Source organism: Drosophila grimshawi, unplaced genomic scaffold, assembly GCF_018153295.1.
Source record: "Drosophila grimshawi isolate 15287-2541.00 unplaced genomic scaffold, ASM1815329v1 contig_545, whole genome shotgun sequence".
Lineage (NCBI taxonomy): Eukaryota > Metazoa > Arthropoda > Insecta > Diptera > Drosophilidae > Drosophila > Drosophila grimshawi.
In genome coordinates this window covers 333935-355917 of record NW_025063357.1, presented here as the reverse complement: position 1 = coordinate 355917, position 21983 = coordinate 333935, and the positions used below count along the sequence as shown (strand labels likewise).

Here is a 21983-nt window from a genome sequence, read left to right as displayed (position 1 = left end):
CCATCCAATGGTTTCTCAAAAAATGAAAAAAAAAAATTTTAAAGACCGGTCCCGCTCAGGCAAACAGCTGAAAATGCAACTGACGCTCAGTTGGTCGTGTGTTGCATGGCTGGCTGCCTGGCTGAGTGACTGCCTGCCTGTTGCCGCCCGCAAATACTTGCAAGTACTTGCCCCGCATACCTTGCTACAGCGTGGCACTTGTGACAAGCGCAAGTTTTCGAGTTTGCCAGTTTTGAATTTTTTTCGGCTTAGGATTTGTAATCTCTCAAAATTCCAATGAGGAGGAGGCCAGCGCCAGCAGCGCCTCCCAAGTTCAACTGTAACTTGAATCCAATTAATCTTCATTAGGGCTATCTACACACATTTCTTCTTCTCCATTTTTTTCTTGTAATTTTCTCACACACAATTTACTTATCTTTATTGTTATTTTTTCTTTCTGTTTCAGATCTGCTCATCCAGAGGCTCTCGGTGCAGCAAGTTCTCGAGGTCTCCTCCGAGTGGAAGACAAACAAATCGGAATCACAGCACACATCGCTTGAATATGATTTTCGTGTCACCTGCGATCCGCATTATTACGGATCTGGCTGTGCGAATCTCTGTCGACCCCGTGACGATCAATTTGGCCATTACACATGCTCCGAAACGGGTGAAATCATCTGCCTCACAGGCTGGCAGGGCACCTACTGCGAGAAACGTAAGTATCTCTTAAGATATCAGAATTGGGATTGGGATTTGGCTTGGGTTTGAGGAATAAGTGAGAGGGCAAAATAATATCAGCAACAACAACTGAAACAGCTTCAGTTCCATTCTTCGTTGTGTGCCGCAAATCGATTCTAGCATTCTTCGAGCTGAAGCTCTGCGCTCATGTTTGTTGTTGCTTGTTGTTATTATTATTTGTATTGTTGTTGCTGCCGCCGCATTGTCAAGTGGACAGAACGCGCCGCGTTTCTTGTGCCGCACTTCACGCGGGCAACTCTCATTATTATTGAAAATCACTTGCTTGTCAAATCAAATGAGATGATTGTACACAAAACAAAAAAAAAAATGAAAAATAAATAAAATGTGAGCAAGAGAAGGGGGTGCGGGGAGGGGAAGGAGCGGAGAGAGACAAGGAGCTGCTAACGAATTAAAAGTGTAATTATTTTCAATGCGTAGCTGGCAATGATTTGACGAAAACGCCACACAAAAAAATAAAATATTTGAATACCAAAATTCAAATATCGACAACGAAACAAGTAAAAATAAACCCAAAAGTGGAAAAAATCATAAAGTCAAACAAATAAATTAAAAATCAATGAATTTATAGTTTTTGTACCCGTTTTTGTTGTTGTTGTTGTGATGGGGGAAAAATCATTTGTCATTTGGCATGGGGCAGAACAAACAGGCGCAACAAAACGTCTAACGAACTGAAAACTAAAAGAAATCACTGAGGAAGCCGCTGCCACATGTGGCAAGAGTACAAGAAGTAGCAGAAGAAGCAAAACAAAAACAACAAAACTCAAACAGACTCTTTTTTTAGTAGTAGCCCAGCAGCCAGCTACCTATGCAGCATTTTTCGGGGGACTAACACACACAACCACACACACCACACACCACACACACACACATACACACCTATTGTAGGGACTGTGAATCAGATCACTAAAACTGAAAAATCTTCCCACGCCAAGTGCAAGTGGCCCCAGGTTTCATATATACATATATATTTGAGGTGTGGTGTGGACACACACATATACACACGCACACACACACAAAAGCAGCTTCTTGATCATCATGATGTACCTTCTCGTGGTTGATGTCGTTTTTGAGTATCTTCTGTTGACGTCGCAGTCGCAGTTGCAGTCGACGTCGTCTGCATGCCGCACATTGCTGAGGACGCGACCAGAAAGAAGAACTTCCTTTGGGGCTATGGCCATGGCTGATTACACCTTAAATGTGGTTCGTCCAGCTTGCTTTTTTTCGGACACAATTTTTGGTGTCCTTCTGCTGCCGGTGGTTAAGCAAGTTGGTAAAACAGCAGCTGCCTCTTCCGCTCTTGCTGTTGTTGTTGCTGCTGCTATACTTTATTTTCAAGTTAAATGCGCAAAAATGAGCTTAAATTAAGGCACACACACAAACACACACATGCGAAAATTATTTTCCATCAGCAGCAAATAAAAAGCCAAAACGTGCAAAAAATAAGTTGCTCATGTGGAAGTGAGTGCTGCCTTTATTAAATTGGCCCAAAAAGGTTTCCAACTTGCTTTTTGTTTTTTCTGAATGAACGCTGCGTTGTGCGTGCGTGTGTGAGTGTGTGTGTGTACAGTGTGTGTATTGGTTTTAATTTCAAGGAAATGAGCTATTTAGACTTTGTTGCCTTTTTCATGAATGAGCCCAGCTGCATTGGAAACTTGTGTGGCTATACAAGATTTGTGAGCTGTTGCTTTTGCTAAAGTAATAGATACAAATTAGTTACTTTTAATTTAGAATAATGTGAAAGTAAATAAGCACAGCTTAAAGATAGCAACAGAATCAACAATTCGGCCTGAGCTTGCGGGCGTGTGAACAAGCTAAGAAGAATATATACAAGAAAATTTAAACTAGCCACGAAACGATGCCTCAGACCAGGCTACCAGCTAACAACCAACAACTACCAACAACAACAACTGCCACAACAACTACAATAAACTCACTTTCAACTGCCCCGTCTGTGGGCATGTAATAAAAATCATTGCCAATTGCCAATATTACGGCTTATATATATTAGCTGCGTGCGGGGGAATTAAAAGCAACAGCAGCCGCAGCAGGAGCTGCAACCTCAGAGAGAGAACACGTTTTAGTGATTTTCTAGGCAATTTTCCTGCTTGAATGAAAAGAAGAAACTGTTGCAGGCGCATTTTTTCAAGCTGCCGTTTGTTGTTGCTGTTGGCCAGTATTGAAGAGGAGCTTTGCCTTATTCGCAATCTTCACGATTTAGTTTTTTTTTGTCCAGCTAGAGACCCTTGCGGATGAGGCGGGAGGGCAGCAGCAAAACTCCCCTACTTCCTGGCACAGGCACAGACCCAGCCCCGCAAGAAACATGTTTGCCACATTCTTGGCCCAGCTTCAGATACCAACGACAGCCTCAGCCTCAGTCTCAACTCTTCTTTTTCGTCTCTCTTCTCTCTTTTTGTGTGCAATTCACAATCGAAGTTTTCGTCGAACCTTTTGGAGCTTGGGAATCGGTTTTCGGGCCGCTGTTTTCTTGTTGCTGCCTTATGATGCTGCTGCTGCTGCTGCTGCTGCTGCTGCTGCTTGCAACTCTTTGCGGCCATGGGATTATTTCATTTTGTGGTGTTTCCTTTTGGCCTGGCGCGCATATTAGAAACAAGTTATTCCTGCTGCCGTACAGTTTGAGCGTCATTGCTGTTTTTTTTTTGCCATGATTCATTTTCGCCAAAAACAAAAAAAAAAAAAGAAATAAGAAGTAGTAATAGAAGTTAACATTTTAAACGTTTTCGTCTAACTCTTGAGCGATAAATGTTTTTTTTTTGTTGAAGATGGTTCATTTGGTCTTTTTTTTTGTGTTTTTTTGATAGCCCCGAAACGCGTGAAAAAGAAAGTTTTTGTTTTGGTTTCCTCTCTTTGAAACTGCTACAAATCTGGTGTTTGGTTTACTTCTTTCATTGTTTTCGTTGGCTTTGTCAATGTGGGCTGTGGCTGCGTGTGGGCGTAACTGCTACAAATTGTGGCAGGTGGCAGTTGATATCAGGCAGGTGATATCAACTGGCCACTTAACTTGAGAAAGTGACGATATTATTATTATTTTAAATGCAGCTCTTTTGTTGATGAATTTATATTTAAATATATAGAAACTAATCAACATATGAATTAACAATATATGTCTTTGCTTTCTTTCTACTTGCAGCCAAATGCGCCAAGGGCTGTGTCCATGGCCAGTGCGATAAGCCCAATCAATGCATGTAAGTTTTAACAAAAAAAAACTAAAATGAGTAAAAACAGTTTAAATAGTGTGCGAAGACCCCACACACAAAATTGCTGTGGCTAATTAAGCAGAGCTTTTGGCGCTAATTTTGTTTTTGTCAAGATGAGCTTTTTTGTGCTTGACGCTCTTTGGTTGCTGCACGTTTTATTTCTTCTTTTTTTAGTACTTGCCAACAGCAACAACAACAATAACAACAATTGTCTTTGGACACACCTTTGCAGTGTTATTTGACTAGTTGTTGTTGGCAGGTTTTGTTTGTCGAGTGCTACCAACTTTGGTAAAGGGCAAAAGCAGCAACACAAAAAGAAATAACTAACCAACTCTGTTTGCTTTTCAGCCGTTTAGTGCACGTTTTGTGCGACCACAAGAAATTCTTCTGTCTGTCTGTCTTTTTGTCCGTCTGTCTGTCTGGGAGTGCATTGGCTGTCATTTGATTGTCGAGGTTTTGCATTACAATTATATTCGAATTGCCTGCTGAAAAATAATCAAGTAAAAGCAATATATACACTGGCGAATCAAATTGAGTTACAAAGTTTTCCCACATTTTTCATAGGGCAAAAGCAACAACAACAGCAACAACAATAACAATAACAATGACACAGCAAGGTGTAAGCCAACACTTTTGACGACGCTCGCAAATATTTTATGCATGAAATTTCAAGCTCAAATCTCATAGAGCAGTAGCCACCCCTCCCCATCCACCACCCTCTAAGCAAGCAGCTGTTGTCGGCTGGCCAGCGTTGCCAGCTTGGAGTGCAGAAAGCTAATTGCGCCGTTGTTTAGATTTCTTCTTTTTGATTTTGAACAGGATGTTGCTCATTATTTATGCATTGCTGGCCAATAAAGTGCCTCCGCCCCTCCCTCTCCTTTCCGCCAACACCCAGCTTTGTACCAGTTCCCAGTGAGCCAAACGGAAATCAAACATTTTGTGGTTCAATAATTGTGCCAAAAACCAAATATTAAACACACATACCCACACAGACAGGCACGCATACACACACACACCTCAAATGTTATTGATGTGATTTGGGATAAAATGTTTGTTTTATAAATAGGGCCCGACGACGTGTTGATTGTTCGTAGAAAAATGCGCAAAGCGAACGTTAAGCTCTCAAGTAAACCAAACCAATACCATTGAAAACTAAAGTGCTTTTTTTTTGATGTGTGGGAATATTTTAATAATTCTATGCGCGCGCGCAATATCAACAAACACAAACACAACCATAGAAACACACACACGTGCACGCATACATATGCATATATGAATATACGCACTCATCGGACAGGTTGGCAACGCTGTGTGTTATGTGCTGACCGTCGTCGTCGCCGACGTTTTTGACATTTCTGCTTGTGTTGTGTACACACTAACGCATATCAATTACCACTTGTCTTGTACAACACACCCCTTCCACTCCCCCCTCCCAATCCTCATGTGTCAAGCGTCTGCTTTGAATTATTGCCAATTGTGAGTTTGTGGGTGAAGGATTTCTTTGTTGTATCATTTTGCATATATTTATCGATAATGCATCTCTGTGGCCACAATGCGATGCGCGTGCGTGCCTCGTATGTGTGCTTTTGCTTGCCAGCGCAAAGTGGAACGCGCTGCAAGTAAAATAAATAAATTTACTGCTTGCCAGATCGTGAGAAATGCAAAATTGTATCTATCATTCTTTGTCTCTCTCTCTCCCTCTCTCTCTCTGCCACTCTCGCTGTGTGCGGAAAACGGAACAAAATTACGTCCCATCTGATTGTTTCTTTTTTGTTTTTGACTTTCAAGTTGACATGCGTTTTCCTTCTTCTCCTGTCAAGTTGATGTCCCCTTTTTGGAGGGGGTCATCGAGCACATTAAATTGTGCGACGTAAAAGTGCAGATCAGATCCGCAGCAAAAGTTGCCGTCGTTGCCCTTTTCTTTGATTATTTTCTTTTTACAAACCTACATACATATGTATGTATGTATGAGTGTGTGTGTATAAATACTCAGCCAAGCGTTGCTGCACCCACACAGCCAATTACATAAATACGTATGTATATGCATGCATGTGTGTGTATGTGTGTGTGTATTGATTTATGTCTGTGTGAGCGATTTGCTAAACAGGTGATGCGCTGTCTGTCTTCCTCTTTGCTTTCAGCTCTTTCTTCATGCTTTCGCATTTTGCTCAAAAACTTCAAAAGTAAACCATCGCCCCGAGCGCATCAGCCGTGTCCGTCATATCCAGCAATCAGCGTCCGCTTTTTTTATACACTTTTTGCATTTGCCTTTTGCATTTCCATTTGCATTTGCATATTCCATTGATGATTTTATTGCTGTCTTTACTTTGTGCAACGTATTCGATCTGCTTTTCAGGAAACAGATTTAGTTGTTAACGATAAGCGATTATTTGATACATTCTTATCGATAGGCGAAGCAATTGGACTGTTAGCAAACAGTGTTGCCAATGCTGCCTTTTTATTACTAATCAGAGTTTCGTTACTTCGAAATAATTAATAAATTAAATTTGAAATTAATTAACTTGGGATTGGATCCAGTGAATTCAACAAATTAAGTTCAGTGATGATCAATATGCAATGTGTTTTCATTATTGCTGTCTTTACCTTAAGCAACATATTCGCGCTGCATTGCAGTAAATAAATATACAAATAATTAAATTAAATAAAATTAATTAACCAACTAACTTATTGTTTTCCTTTATTCTTACCTATTTGCAGATGTCAGAAGGGTTGGCGCGGACCGTTGTGCGACGAGTGCGCTCCTTATCCGAGTTGCGTGCACGGAACTTGCAACAAGCCTTGGGACTGCATTTGCAACGAAGGCTGGGGCGGTCTGTTCTGCAACCAGGATCTGAACTACTGCACCAACCATCGCCCGTGCTTGAATGGCGGCACCTGCTTCAACACCGGCCAGGGACTATACACGTGCAAATGTGCACCCGGATACAATGGCAACGATTGCCAGACGGAGATCAGCTCCTGTGACTCGGATGTGAATCCCTGCCAGAATGGGGGCACGTGCGTCGACGAAGCGACACAGCGTGGTTACAAGTGCCTCTGCCCCAAGGGTTGGAATGGACGAATGTGCGAGGAGAAGCTGCTCACCTGCGCCGACAAACCCTGCCACCAGGGCAGATGCCGAAACACGAGTCCAAATGGCAACAACAACAGCAAACAGCAGGGGTTTCAATGCGACTGCCCCAGCGGATATAGTGGACCCACCTGTGATCTACATTTGGACAACTGCAATCCGAATCCCTGCCAGAATGGTGCCACCTGCCAGCCGAACGGTAAATGCAACTGCCCCGAGGGCTACACAGGCGCCAGATGCGAACAGAACATCGACGATTGTGTGGGGCACAAGTGCCAAAATGGTGGCACCTGTATCGACATGCTCAACCAGTATCGCTGCCAATGCGTGCCCGGTTTCCATGGACCGCGCTGCAGCAGCAAAGTGGATCTCTGCCTGACCAAACCCTGCGCCAACGGTGGCACTTGCACCAATCTCAACAATGATTACCAATGCGCTTGCCGAGCTGGATTCACCGGTAAGGATTGCTCCATCGATATCGATGAGTGTGGCAGCACGCCTTGCCACAACGGCGGCACCTGCATGAATCGTGTCAACAGCTTCGAATGCGTCTGCGCCAATGGATTCCGTGGCAGGCAATGCGACGAGGAATCCTACGATTCGGTCACCTTCGACGCCCATCAATATGGGGCAACGACGCAAGCCCGTGCCGATGGTCTCACAAATGCCCAAGTGGTGCTCATTGCCATCTTCTCGGTGGCCATGCCCCTTGTGGCAGTGATCGCTGCCTGCGTCGTCTTCTGCATGAAGCGGAAACGGAAACGTGCCCAGGAAAAGGACGACGCCGAGGCACGCAAACAGAACGAACAGAATGCGGTTGCCACGTTGCATCACAATGGCAGCGGCGTTGGCGTTGGCGTCGGTGTTGGTCTCGGGCTGCCACCGGGTGGCACAACGCTGGGCGTCAAGCGTGGCAGCAGCGGTGGCCTCACCTTTGACAACAGTAACCCGAACATCATCAAGAACACTTGGGACAAATCGGTGAATAATATTTGCGCCTCTGCCGCGGCTGCGGCTGCGGCAGCTGCAGCAGCCGATGAGTGCCGCATGTATTCCGGAGCCTTGGCCAATTACGCTGTGGCAACGGCAACAGCGGACAACAATGCCAATTCGGAATTTTGTGGCGTTGGCCAGTTGGCGCCGCTGCAACGCGCCAAATCGCAAAAGCAACTCAACACGGATCCAACGTTGATGCAACATCGTGCCTCACAGCTGCTCTCCGCCGGCGCAGGCGTCGCTGCAGCAGCGGCGGCTGCAGCAGCAGCAGCGGCCAGTGGCACAACCAAAGAGTACAGCACCGCAGTGGGCGTTGCTGCAACGGCAGCGACGAACTCAGCACACAGCGAGCAGGGTGGTGGAGGTGGCAAGGGGAGCGGTGGTGGTGGCAAGCGCATTTCGGTGCTGGGCGAGGGCTCCTATTGCAGCCAGCGTTGGCCATCCTTGGCAGCGGCAGGTGTGGCAGGTGCCTGCTCCTCCCAGCTAATGGCGGCGGCAGCGGCGACGGGCAGTGGTGCGGCGACGACGCAGCGCACAGTGGTCTGTGGCACGCCGCACATGTAAACAAAGACTGCACAGAAGGAAAGAGACGCAGAGAGAGAGAGAGAAAGAGAGAGGGAGCAAGCAAGAAAGAGAGAGAGAGAGACGCCAAATGATGAGCCATTTGTTGGCTTTGTTGTTGATTGAAGCAGTGCAGTCGTCAAAATTGTAACAGGCTTAACACACACCCACACGCACACACACACACATACACCCGCACACACAAAAAATGTTTAACTTTCCATATTTTGCCTAATTAACAATTTAAAAAATGTGTTGCGCTTGGTCTGACGTAAGCATAAAGTTCTCATTTGTACATACTAAAAATTTATATAAAAGAAATTCGCGCCTTTGACTTAAACTCTTCAAAAACTTGACTAGGTTGCCACAAAATAAGAAAAACTGAACGAAAAAAAGAAACTAAAGAAACACATTTCTACTGACGTTTTGCATGTTACTGAAAAATCTGCTTCAATTATTATTATTAGAATTGTGCTTAGTTGCGATCGATTGTAAATATTACTTAACGCAAAGAACTCTAAACATAATTAGCACTTAATTTTAGCCACTAAGCAATCACAAACACAAAAAACAAAACACAGAAAACAGAAAAAAAATACAATTCCTCATTGACGCTGCATGTCGACTCTTTGTCTATGCAAAGTAGTGCGCAAGCATTTTGTACATACTAATTATAGGTAATCAACTCTGATAAACAACAAACATACAAAAAAAAAAAAACATTCAACGCAAAAAACAAAAAAAGCAACAAAAAAATTGACTATCTCGCGCTCTACTTTTAATGTCTAAAGTATATGCATAAAGTATAACTAAATTTAACTCTAGCTTAATTACATTATCTACATAGAAACACACAGACAAACAAGCGAAGACAAACAAAAACATTTAGTGATTCTATTATAAGTGCTTAATATTTACACACAATAACTTTATAAACCTTTTATTTCTTCATTTTTTTTAACTTTTTGTATAATTTTTGGCATTTTTTTTTTTTAATTTGGAGCAATTATATGGAAAAAAGAAGTCAACATTATTTATAGTTAAAACTTAACTGTAAACGAGACATGTATTGAATTTATAAATCTTAAGCATAAATTTATTTGAAAATTTAACAACAAACACAATTGAATGAAATATACAAAAAAAAAAAAAAAGAAAAAAAAAACAATCATTTACGTTTGAAAGTCTTCAGAACATTATAGTCTTATTAATACTTTTTGTTATTAAAACCAAACAACAAATTGCTTACATTTAATTTTGATCTCAAAACCTTTAAACAAACAATGTGTAGTATGAAAGTATGAAGCAACAACTGTTTGCGAAATTCTAAAATATCAAAATTAAATCTTCACAAAACGAACTCAACTCCAACTTACAGTTAAATTGCAAATGGTTCCTCGTTAGTCTAAAACTAGTTGTAAAAGTGCTAAAAACAAAGCAAACGATGCGGCAAATTAATGTTGAATATACTCTATATATATAAATATATATATATATACATTTTTTTAATGCATTTGCTACTTAAATCGAAACAGAAACATTCAAATCTACACAGAAAGATCAGCGCTCATCAATATTTATCTCAACTAACTTTGTACATATTTAACTTAAAGCTCTCTCAAATACATTTTGTTATCTACTCTCATACATAGGACCGCCTATATACATCTATATATGTATATATATATTTTATAAATATTTAATTTTTTAAATAGTCGTTTTTAGTAATTTATATTTTTATTGCAAAAAAGAAAAACTTAAAAAAATAGACACACACATGTCAGATTGTATAAAGTATATAAGACCTTAAACACATATATTTATACAATATGAATTATATAAATAATAGTAGTTACATACATACAATTGTAATTTAGTGTTGTACTTACGATTTAGTCTAAACAATTTTATGAAATTTTAGTAATTAAAAAATGAATTGAAAAACTGCAAGAAAAAAAAACAAGCTACGAAAAACGAACAAACAAAATGCAAAAGAAAAAATATGAAAAAAAAAACAATAAAAATTTGTATGAATGAATTCTAAAAAACATGGCTTTCTTATTTTGAACTGAACAAACTCATGGCAAATGCCCCACTATGGTTAATTTGGGAGTTGACAACACTGTGCATGACGTTACTGCATCCAAGATGCCGCCAAATTGAAAATTAAACGCATTTTAAATGTTGTACAACGACAAAAATATGGAAGTGCTTGACACGCTGCCAGCAAATATTGACTAATAAACGTTAGCACTAACGACAATAGCGGAAAAAGGTGTTAGTTGGAAGAGGAAGAATGAGACAGGTAATAAAACAAAGAACAAACAAGACATGTACATATATGCATAAGTGTATCCGAGTGCCAAATGATTGGCTTAACATTTAAATACAATTTTAATTTCAACTACATGCCTCAAAAGTGCATCAAATATGCAGACAACAACTGGCGGAAGAAAGCGCTTACCAGCTATATAAATATATATACATGTATACATTTACATATATACATATGTACATATACACATACAGACATACATATCTATGTACAATTCAGAGAAAATCAAAAGTTGTTGCTGACGGCATTCGTTGTATCTTCTTGCCATGAATTTTGTGTGTGAGGATCTGCGATATAATCACCGTGGAACAAAGCTTTGTGGAATTGAAGTGTGCTAATCTCACTTTTGCATGCGTAGACTCAAATGCTACTCTTTATATATGCATTATATTTTCTCCAATGTGGAATATTCACACTTCAAAGCCAGACCTCAAATTGAAATCATAGGAGAACTATTTGTTAATAATATTTCTTACAAGTAAAAATTGAGAACAGGAAACCTAATAATAAATTTTGCTTGAGCCGAACAAAAATATAATAAGATATCAAACGGCGAATAAAAATACATTCGAAATCCGGGTAACAAGGGTATATTTTCTATCTATCTATTATTTTAAAACAGGAAATAACGGTCCTCCAGAGCTCAAAATATTATTACATTTTATTAATTTTTTTTTGTAATTTTTCAAATGGTTTTTCGGTGCTAAAACAATAAAGGGGATATCCGGACATTCATTGATGCTGAAGAAGGATATATATATACACCTTATCAAGTCGGAGAACGTTTCAACAATGCGTTGCACATTTCATAGGTATAAAAGGAAACAAATATTTTACACCATAGGAAATTTCGACACTAAATGTAATTTGGCAAACTAGTTGGCAATTTGTGCACACAGAAATTCAGATAAGGCCCATGGTATCTGTTGCCGGTATTACAATCGCACAGAGGCTAGATGGTTGGGTCTTGGCTGCTGCAGTCGCTCCAGCAACAAAGCATTAACAATAAATTCTCGCATGCCATTGTGAAATTCTCACAATAATCATAAATAATACTTTATTTTTACTTTTTAAACGACGCCGTTTGTGCTGTTAATGAAGTTGCTGAGGAGTGCGTATCCATATGCGTATGCATTTGCCTTTTGGCTGGGAGCAGCTTTATATCGCTTTGTGGCCTGTCAACATGGGCCGCAAATATCATAGCTATTGCCATAACCATTGCCACAGCCATTGCCATAGTCATAGAGAAGAGCGACTCGAGACCTGAGACTCGAGACTCGAGACTTGTCCAGCCGCCTAATTAAGCAACTTTAAACTTGGCAATACAAAGTGGCAAGTCATTTGGACGATGGGCAGTAGAAATAAATATTCGAATGTGTGTGTGTGTATGTGTGTGTGTGTTTGTGTGTGTAGTCACAAGCATATCATTTACAAAACAATTACGCATACGCCGCATACGCGGCAAGATGCATCAACGAGCAGTCCACTTGAAGACTAAGCCATTAAAATGCACTATGAAAATATTATGTTAGGTTGTGGACACTCGACTCGAAAGGGAGAGCGCGGAGAGTGGAGATGAGCCGTGACACTGCTCATTCAACATTTGTGGAGACCATGCCCGTTATTGTATTTGTTTACCAAGTTGCTTTACTCCACATTTTGTCGTTTCATGGCCTCTAGCCGTTGACACCTAATTGTGTTTACGTAGGCGTCCGGTAAGCTCCGATCCGGTCCGGTTTGGTCCTTTATGAAGTGCCAGTTCAAACTCCAAATTAACTCATTGAAAACGCGTTTCAATTATGTTTAGACAAACAACAGCAATGGGCACAGGGTTGACAGTAATAATGAACGGTTTGTCAACGGCCCAAAAAATCCCAGACTCATTTTGTATTTTATGCCTTTGTCTGCGCCTCGAAAAACCAGTTGAAAAATGTTTGCCTCAATTCTCATAATGCCAAACCAAACCAAAAAAAAAAAAAAAACTCCAACAACTGCAGCATTTAAGAAAAAGATCAACAAGAACTCTGTGTTCTTGTTCTCATTCTTGTCTCTCTGGCTTGTCTCGTATAAAAAGTTCTGTAGTCGCATTTTTTGGTTGTTCTGTTTTTTTTTTTTTTTAATCCATCGTGCATTCATTGTCCGCGCCTAATCGCTATAAAAGATCTCGCTTTTCATCTTCGTGACGCTCAACTGCGTTGTTGATCTTGAAAATTTGCTCTAAACGAGCGCCAAGAACAACAGCAACAACTACTACAGCTGCCAGGTTCGAAATCAAAATAGTAAACTAAGCAATCGGATTGTTGGATTTAAATGTGATCAGTGCACATGATCGGAAATTGTAGCTGCTGTTGAAGCATTGGGCTGTGAACACTGAGAGAAAATCACAGTAAGCACACACAATAATTTAGCACTAAGAGTAACTCATCCTATTATTCAGAAAGTGTATTTAAAGGTCTAGCATAGCAGTTGAGAGAGCTAATTTTAATACTATTTTCTGAATTTCAGAATGCAGGGTTTTTAAAATATAGGTACACATATAAGAAATATATTTCTAAAATATAGAAAAATACCTTTCTAATTTTAATACATTCAATACATTATTTCTAAAAAAACCAACTTTTTATTTTTCAGAACGATTCTCATTTTAGTGCAATTTCGTACAATTCAGGACGATTTTTATTTTTAAGTGAAGTTTAGTTTCGGTTAAAAACAATCTCATAGAATCTTGAGTATGCTACTAAAACAAAACCAGTCTTAATTGATCAGAAAGCAAAATAATTCAAATATTCGAACATATTCTTACACGTAGAGCATCAGCTGACAACAGCTTATGATATTGTAATCAAGGCAATCAAAATAAACTTGCAGAAATATTTAAAAATCGTTGCTTTGCTTCTAAACCGTCCTTGAGAATATCCCCCAAATTTCTTTTACAACAAAAATAGCCTTTCGCTCAGTGCAGGCTACTCGTATTTCAAAATGTGCCTTAACAAAACATACACACCGCTAACCCATAAGTGCCCCATAATTTAATGAGCTTCATTCATTCATTTTTCAAAGTAGAGACACACACAGCTCCAATTCTATTAAAGAGCGCAGCGCAGTGAAGCCGACGACAAACCGAAAATGAGAAGAAGAAAAAAGGTCATCTTATCATAAATAAACTGACATAAAATCAAGAATCAAATTCAAAGCGAAGACAACCCAAACTGAGGCAGTCGGGCAGGCAAAACAACAAATCCGTGGCCAAAAGTACATTGTGGAGAATTACACAATAAATGAAATGCAGACCAATGGAGCGCACTGTCTGAGCAGGCAGACAGACAGATAGACAGACAGAGAGATGGGCAGACAGAGAGACAGACAGACGGACACGGCACGGAAAGACGTCAGACAAAAAGCGCAGAGAAAAATGATTCACTATGGAATTTTATGAGCTGAGAACATTTTCAAACTGCCTTCAATGCCATGGGATACAAATGCGGCGAGTGTGTTGAGTATTAACCAGCTGGTAGCTGGTAGTTTGGTAGCTGGAAGCTGGAAGTTGGCAGCAGCTTAGCAACTGAAGTAGCCAACTATACGAATATAAGCATTTTGTTATCTAGTCGTCCCATGCAAATGAGATCGATAAAATATTAAAGTAAACATTTTAGAGATGCAGCGATGAAAGCGACCAACTCCGATCTAATTGAGTGTGAAAAGGTTGCGAGAGCGTTGAGTCTCAGCTCAACAGATTATCAGATTATCAGGCAAACTTGTAGATTGTACACTGGGGAATTGGGCTCCCATTCGGTCCAGGTAGCGCCGCAGCCATTTAAGGCCAATAAATTTCAACTAAACGGACAGCAGCCAAAACGTTCAGCTTCATTTCTACTGTTATAATTTATATCACATAGCAGCCAAAACCAAAGCAAAGCAAATCAAATCCAAATACAAGTCCATTCCAGATAAGCTTGCAGCTTCCTTCTTGTGGCCCAAGTCCAAGTCCAAGTCTTTGAAACTCTCCTCCTGCTGCTGGTCACTGCGCTTTGTCTTTGTCTTCGTTGTTGTCGCTGCACAATTTGTCGTCGCTTGTGTTTTTATACTCTGTTACCAGAGGTATAAGAGAGTACATTGAATTTGTGAGGTGACCGTCATGCTGCCAGTCCGCGTTACAGTCTCTAAAAATTTGGAACACATATGCGTCTGTGGCCGCGACAATCCCCAAAGCCGATAGTGTTAATCGATAAAATCGTGTATCGACCAACATTTTTCAAAAGAATACATACACACATCTATTAGTATCGTTTGGAATTGAATGATTTATTAAGTGAACTTATTTTTAAATATTTATACATTTAAACATCTGTAAGTATCGTTTTGAAATAAATTTATTTATTATTATAATTATTTACTATATATTTTTTTATTTATATATTATTAATAATATATTTTAATAATTACAACTTTGATCATTCATTTTATTTTCATCTCTTCATTTTGTTTCCTTTCCTCGGCTTTGATGCTTTTGCCCGCCTTGACCTCATCTTTTGTTGGCTGCGTCTCAATGACTCGCTACTTGACCTGCCGGAAGGTGCAGTGACCCGTCGCCCGCTTCGACTCCTTGATGCTATATGATTCCAACTCGAGCGCCTTCAGGCGGCGCCTGTGCACTTTCGTATGGAAATGCGCCCGCATGGCTGTCTTATCGATGAAGTACTTGGCACAGTGTACGCAATTGAGCTGCCCAGATCCACATTCTGATTGATTAGCTCGGCGCTACGTGTGCGCATATCGACATCAATTTGGTCAAGATCCCTGCGGCGGCTGCGTACTCGCCAACGACGCTGCAGGTGCCTGTTGCCACAGTGCATTTTCTTGCGCTTCTGCACCCTACCCATCTGGAATGCGTTTTTAAGTAACTTTGCTGGGTAAACCGTTTTTTAACTTCTATGTTGGTATGTGTAGCACTTTCTGTACAAATAACCAAGTGTCAAAATTTATTCGTTTATGTTTGGTAATAACCAACGATAGCTTCTATTATTTATATCAGCCGTTGCCGTTTTTGCCTATTATGATCTGTCTTGCCTATACAGATCTGTCCTTAGTCGTTTGATTAGCCAAAAGGGCATGCAACATGAATACATACATTAACCAGATTCGATTACATATGACAACAAAACATAATTTCATTTATGCTCTGCCCTACATCCAAAAATTAGTTTGTTCTAGTTCTTTCCGCTCTTATTTATTAAAGCAAGTTCAGAAACACAAAACCTATCACCAAATGTTAATAAATAATAATCCAAATATTAATAATAATTATTATTAATAAAGTATTGATTTCTCACTCATCCAGGAAATAATCATAAAATGTAGATTGTTTTGCATTCTGGTAATATTTGCTGTCTCTTTTCTGGGACCAAAATAGCGTCTCACTTATATATTAAAAATTATATTTATACACAACTTACAATTGATGTTATCAATACAAATATTAATTGGCATTATAAGAATATATAGTTATGTTAACATTTAAATAGATTTATTTTATATACGCAGTCAACCCAACATTTATTTTTACAGTATTCTATAACTTTTTTAAATGTTAATTAAAAAGTATTTTCTGGTGTTTGCACTCATCCATAAGCCATTGGACCAAACATAGCGAGTGTCTTTGCTTACAAGAATGTCATCAGATCAAGTCCCAGTTTTAGCTCTCTTGCACTCAAATTTTATTTGAAAATGTTGTTATGGTTGCATAACAAATATTTATTATCTATACATTTATATTTAAATGTACACATTAAAATTATATCATTTGACAAAATAAAAAAATAAAAAAAATAAAAAATAAACATGCAAACGCATAATAAATTTCTATATTAGGCGTTGGCAGATTAAATTTATTAAATCGATAGCAAATTCAAGTGGCAATATTAAGGCGATTTGCCAAAACTCAAAAGTATCGCATAAATTGGAGCACGTATAAATTTAAGATAAGTTTAGCATTATTAAAAATTGAAGAGAAGCAGCAGAGAATTGTGCTGTCGGTACCACCCGACTGCAACTTATTTGGAATATTTTTGGTTGTTTTTTTTTATTTTTTTATTTTTATTTTTGTTTGAGCTTTGTTTTTGTTCATGTATCTTGTAGATACATTTGTAAGCTGGAGTCGCTTCAATTCGTTTGAATTTCGTTGGCCAGCGCCAGAGCGGGATCATCGTGTGTGTCGCTCGAAGTTTACTGCCTCTGCTGCTGCCTCTGATCTGTGGTTGGTCTTCATTTGATTTTATTAATGATGTGGGAACTTCTGTTCGCTAAGCTTCTTTGGGTCGACGCTGATTTGTGTTTTGTGTATGCTGTCTGCGTTGCCTTGTAATGCTCCCATTTGGATTTCATTAATTATGATAGGTACTTTCATTAATATCATACGCAACTCAGTTTCAACTCTCAGTCTTTAGCTTTACATTTACAAGCAGCTTGCTTGGTGGAGAATTAATTTTTGCATTATGACCCAATTTGAACTTCTGAACTTGACATTAAGTCAAAAAGGCAATTAATATACAAATTGTAAGGCTTTAATTATTTAGTAATAAATATAAGAAACTGGTAAAAATGCTGAAGAGAAAAAAAAACGTTTCCAAACTAGAAATGGTCGTGGAAGTTAACATTATGATACGGTCCGTTAAAATCTTTCGGTTATCCATGGATATTTTGAGCACTAGCTACAAATTTGTAATAATATGAAAGATATTTTAATAGCTTCAAATAAGCGGTAACTACATATTTAGAAAACTATATTCTGATCTATAATATAGTTTTGATTTTTAACAATCACTTAAAAACAAGTTTCAAGGTATTGAAAACAATAAATCTTGTAATTGATGATTTTAGTCAAGATATCTCAAAAAGGAGCTCATACAAGAGGGTTATGATTGAGCGATTTTTAAAAGGATTTGCTACTATGGTAAATTTCTTTGTTTTTTTTCTTGAATAACTATAATTTCTGGTACCTTCATATGCAAGTACTAAGTATGACACATACATTATCGTCCCGTGACTTTATATAAGTAAGATGTATGATTGTTCAATTACCAACTTTCACGTTGAAATGCATCTTCTGGTTTGCATTTTCACTTTATTGGAAGAAGGAATTTGTTAATCAATTGCATTTAAATAAGACATATTGATAAATTCGACACATTTACAAAAATGTCTAATTATGCTTTAACAGCAAGAAACAGAAAAATGGATACTTTTAAGAACAAACAGAAAATGTCACAAAGTAAGTTTACACTCGATGCAGAGTTTACTTATTCAGAGAAAATTTTAAAAAAATATACCTAAAAAACCGATTTTCAATTTGCTATACTTACATGGGACAAACAGAATCAAGAAAAGGTAACCAAAGAGAACACACATTGAAAACTTCAAATAAATCAAGCACATGCCACATGATGCAAAGAATGCGTAGAGGGGAATGGGAACTTGGCTCGAAGCGCTAGCGCTCATAATCAAATTGATGTATTACAATAGTTTGTGGAAGTACACGGATCGTCTAGCGGCTGTAAAACATTACCGAGACCCCAACAGCAACTTCAAGAGTTACAAACCAAATGAGTTATAAGTGTGTTTGCGTTGTTATTGTTTGTTGCTGTGGTTGTTGCTGTTGTTGTTGCTGTTGCTATTTTTGTTGTTTTTGTGTGGAGTCTTACCTGCAACTGCAAGAGCATCCAACAAGATTGACATGCGTACCAAGTGGAGTCTTCTCCTTCCCATGTGGATGCACGAAAACAATGCCCGAGTCGAGTGTGAGTGACTGTTAACCGCCAGTTGCTAACGATGTGGTCATTGAGGCCATACTATATAAATAATGGAAATGCATACTAATTAAATTGTGAGAACTTTGTCTTTGCCTGAGATCTTCACCTCGTTCCCCGCTCAAGCATTTATTTACCGATCATCTGATGCCCAGGCTAGACTGCTGCGTGAACTCCTCAACAAGTCGCCAATTATCACCAACTGGCCCAGTATGAGTGTGAGAGTGTTTGTCACTCGAATTGAAAATGTCAATATTCTGTGTTATTGACTGTATGCCAGACTAACTGGTTACCTGTTGATTTACGTCGGATCTTCCCAATTATCCAATAGTTTCAGTGTCGGAAACGTTTTACGCGGTTTTAATGAGTTGCTTGTTATCGAATATCAAGTTTTGTTTTGAATATATTTTCATATATGTGCCTATAAAAATGATTAGATCCAATTAGCACCTTTAGGGTTTCAACACAATATTATAAATCTTGTTTAGAAAGTTCATAGTGTTGCAAAAAAAATGTTTAAGTTTTGTTTAATCTCATAAAAACAAACAAAAAAAAGAAACAGTTTTGACTTAGTTGCAGAATAAATAAAAATAAATTAAATAAAAGAAAGGCGTGCAGTTTTTTTAATTTAGCACTGAAAAACGAATATAAAAATTGTCAAAAGTGGTATATGCATTATCCCACAAATCATATTAATTGTATATTTTATAGAGGGAAAAACAGAATTATTACATTTTACTCAAGGATCATCATATTGGTTTAAGAGATTAAAAGTAAGAATTAAATTTAAAACAAAGAAAATAAATTCAGAAGCTTAAGTTTTATTGAGTGCAAAAATTATATTTAATATGCGGCTTAAGGACTCTTTTTAAGAAACAAGATCAAGATGTTGATTAGATTAATTGCTTCAGCCTTAAAATGTCTCAATATTTATCTATCAGATTTGTGGTTATTATTATTATTATTATTTTTTAAGCACGCCACCATCTAATAAACACTTTAGTGACTTTAGTCTTAAGATTGTGGAAAATTTAAATTGCGTTAGATTAAAATTAAAAAAATATATACTCGATTCCGTAATGCTATACCTGATTGTAATATTGATTCTAAACACATAAAATCGCACTTTCCATATTTGTAATCTAAGCCAATTATGCCACACAATGCCAAAACAACAGTTAGGCACGAAAATCTGAACCTCAATTGAGTATCACGACTTGCAGAAAAAACTAAGCATTAGGAATATAGCAGCAACGACTTTGATCACAACAATGACAACAACTTAACTTAATACACATTGAGTCGCAAATATGCACTGCCATAGAAGCGCCAAGTTCTCCCTATACATCTCATCTAACAATGTGTGTACCTTTCAACGACTGTCTCCATCTCTCTCTCTCTTTTCGTCGTTATGTGTCTCTAATTGCCAAAGCCCAAAAAAAGTGAACAGCGAACATAGAAAATGTGAACAATCGAACAAGTTGCGGGCCTTTGGGCGTCTGCTGATGGAAGGAAGCTGGATCGCTACTTGCTGCTTTGTCAGCGATCCACAATAGTACCTATGTATTTACCTCAGTTACTGGGTACTCCTGAACGGTCCTCTGACAACATTTGAATGCGCGCACAATAGAATCGAAAACACGTCGAACAATTACGGTACTCGTACTCAGATCATTGCCAGTCCGTGTGACCGGTATATGCCTCGTGTTGTTCTTGTTGTTGTTGCTGTTCGCTTTGGAAAATGTCCAAATATTGTCGGAAATTTGTTAACTTTAATTCCTGTTGCATTTGGACAGACCTGCCGAACAGCGGTCTGTTTATTGCACAAAAAAAAAAATTGCTTGCGGATGATTTTTGCAAAGAAACAAATGAAAGTCGCGGGCGTTGTGCCATTTCCATTCAATGCTCAACTGGTCCTGTTGTCGTTGTTGTTGTTTTTGTTGTTGTTGATGTCTTTTATTGGTTGGCTAATCGAAATTATGACAATCCTGGCAATAGCTTTAACGGTTCTCTTCTGCCATCTGTAGTTGCCGTAAATTTGTTTGTCAACTTGTTTGACAGCTTCTGCCGAATCGAATTTTGCCATTTATGTATTAGTTGGGTTATGAGGTTCTCTTGTTGTTTAAAATAATCGCCCAATCTAGTGGGTTCTTTAACACATATCTAGCATTTTGTAGTAGTAAATCTAAACATGTACTGTATGAAAGCTTTTATAGATAGAAAATATAAAAGAATAAATATTTTGAATTCATTATTAATTAGTCTTTCATTTGCATTTGGTTGGCAATTGTTGCCAGTATAATTCTTAATATCAAATGATTACATTTTCTTTTAGAATGACAACATATGAAATCTCTCAGAAATTGTAGAGACAGCATACATTTTGTTGATTGGCTATCATTTTCTTCAGACTTTTCATGAGATCGATTATACCAAGGTATGACTTGGATTCTATTAGACTATATTAGGACTGTTAATATAGTTTCAATTTAAAATCTTGAGTAGAATATATGCGAAGCACATATTGAAAATTGTATGGTAAATTTAAAAATCTGAAAGTATTTAATAATGAAACACGCAAGTAAAAAGTTCATATTTATAAGCATATTAATTTTAGTTAAAAAGAATTTGTGTGAATACATATAACATTAAACAAATTCACGTATTGTGAATCGTAAGAAATACTTACAACTCTCTTATGACTGGCAATGATGCCAAAACTGAGAGTCGTACTCGGTAAACGGAAGCCAGCGCTCATCAAAGGCAAGCCAAACAAGCTTCATGGTTTTCAGCATAGGTGACATTTTTAGAATATTGAAAGAGATAAAATATAACTGAAATGTTTAGCTGCATACATGGGAAGGGCAAAAGCTTTCTCAGACATTGAAAACTAGTTATTTGCAGACGACACACACAAATCAATTTGACGATGCACTAGCACAGTTCGAGTCGGAGTCGGAGTTGGAGTTGGAGTTTGGTTAGTTCAGATCAGGTTCGAGGCTGGGCAACATCAACATCAATATCAACATCAATCGGAATCACTGTTCATTCACTATCATCCGACTGGTAAAAACATGGTGTGAGAGTCTGGCAAAGGCTTGAATTGTGCATCTGGCGGCGTCGACTTCCTGTTGTCGCGTCGTTATTGTCCATCATCATTTCCATTCGTAATGAGGCGCAGGCTACTAAACTGAAGTTGATCTGCAGTTCATTTAGATGCCGCCACAGAGCACTCATAGCGGGGG

General features: G+C 38.5%; 1 protein-coding gene and 1 pseudogene across 1 annotated transcript in view; one reads left to right on the top strand and one right to left on the bottom strand.

Moving 5' to 3' along the window:
- Positions 1 to 9760, top strand: part of LOC6569970 (neurogenic locus protein delta) — a 52317-nt gene extending 42557 nt beyond the window's left edge. The window contains exons 5-7 of the mRNA XM_032741842.1: positions 446 to 694; positions 3887 to 3941; positions 6672 to 9760. Of these exons, the coding sequence (XP_032597733.1) occupies positions 446 to 694; positions 3887 to 3941; positions 6672 to 8604 (2237 nt within the window). The 3' untranslated portion in view covers positions 8605 to 9760. The remainder of the gene's footprint in view (positions 1 to 445; positions 695 to 3886; positions 3942 to 6671) is intronic.
- Positions 9761 to 15391: 5631 nt separating this feature from the next.
- LOC6569971 lies at positions 15392 to 15816 on the bottom strand (annotated as a pseudogene).
- Between the last annotated feature and the right edge of the window lie 6167 nt (positions 15817 to 21983).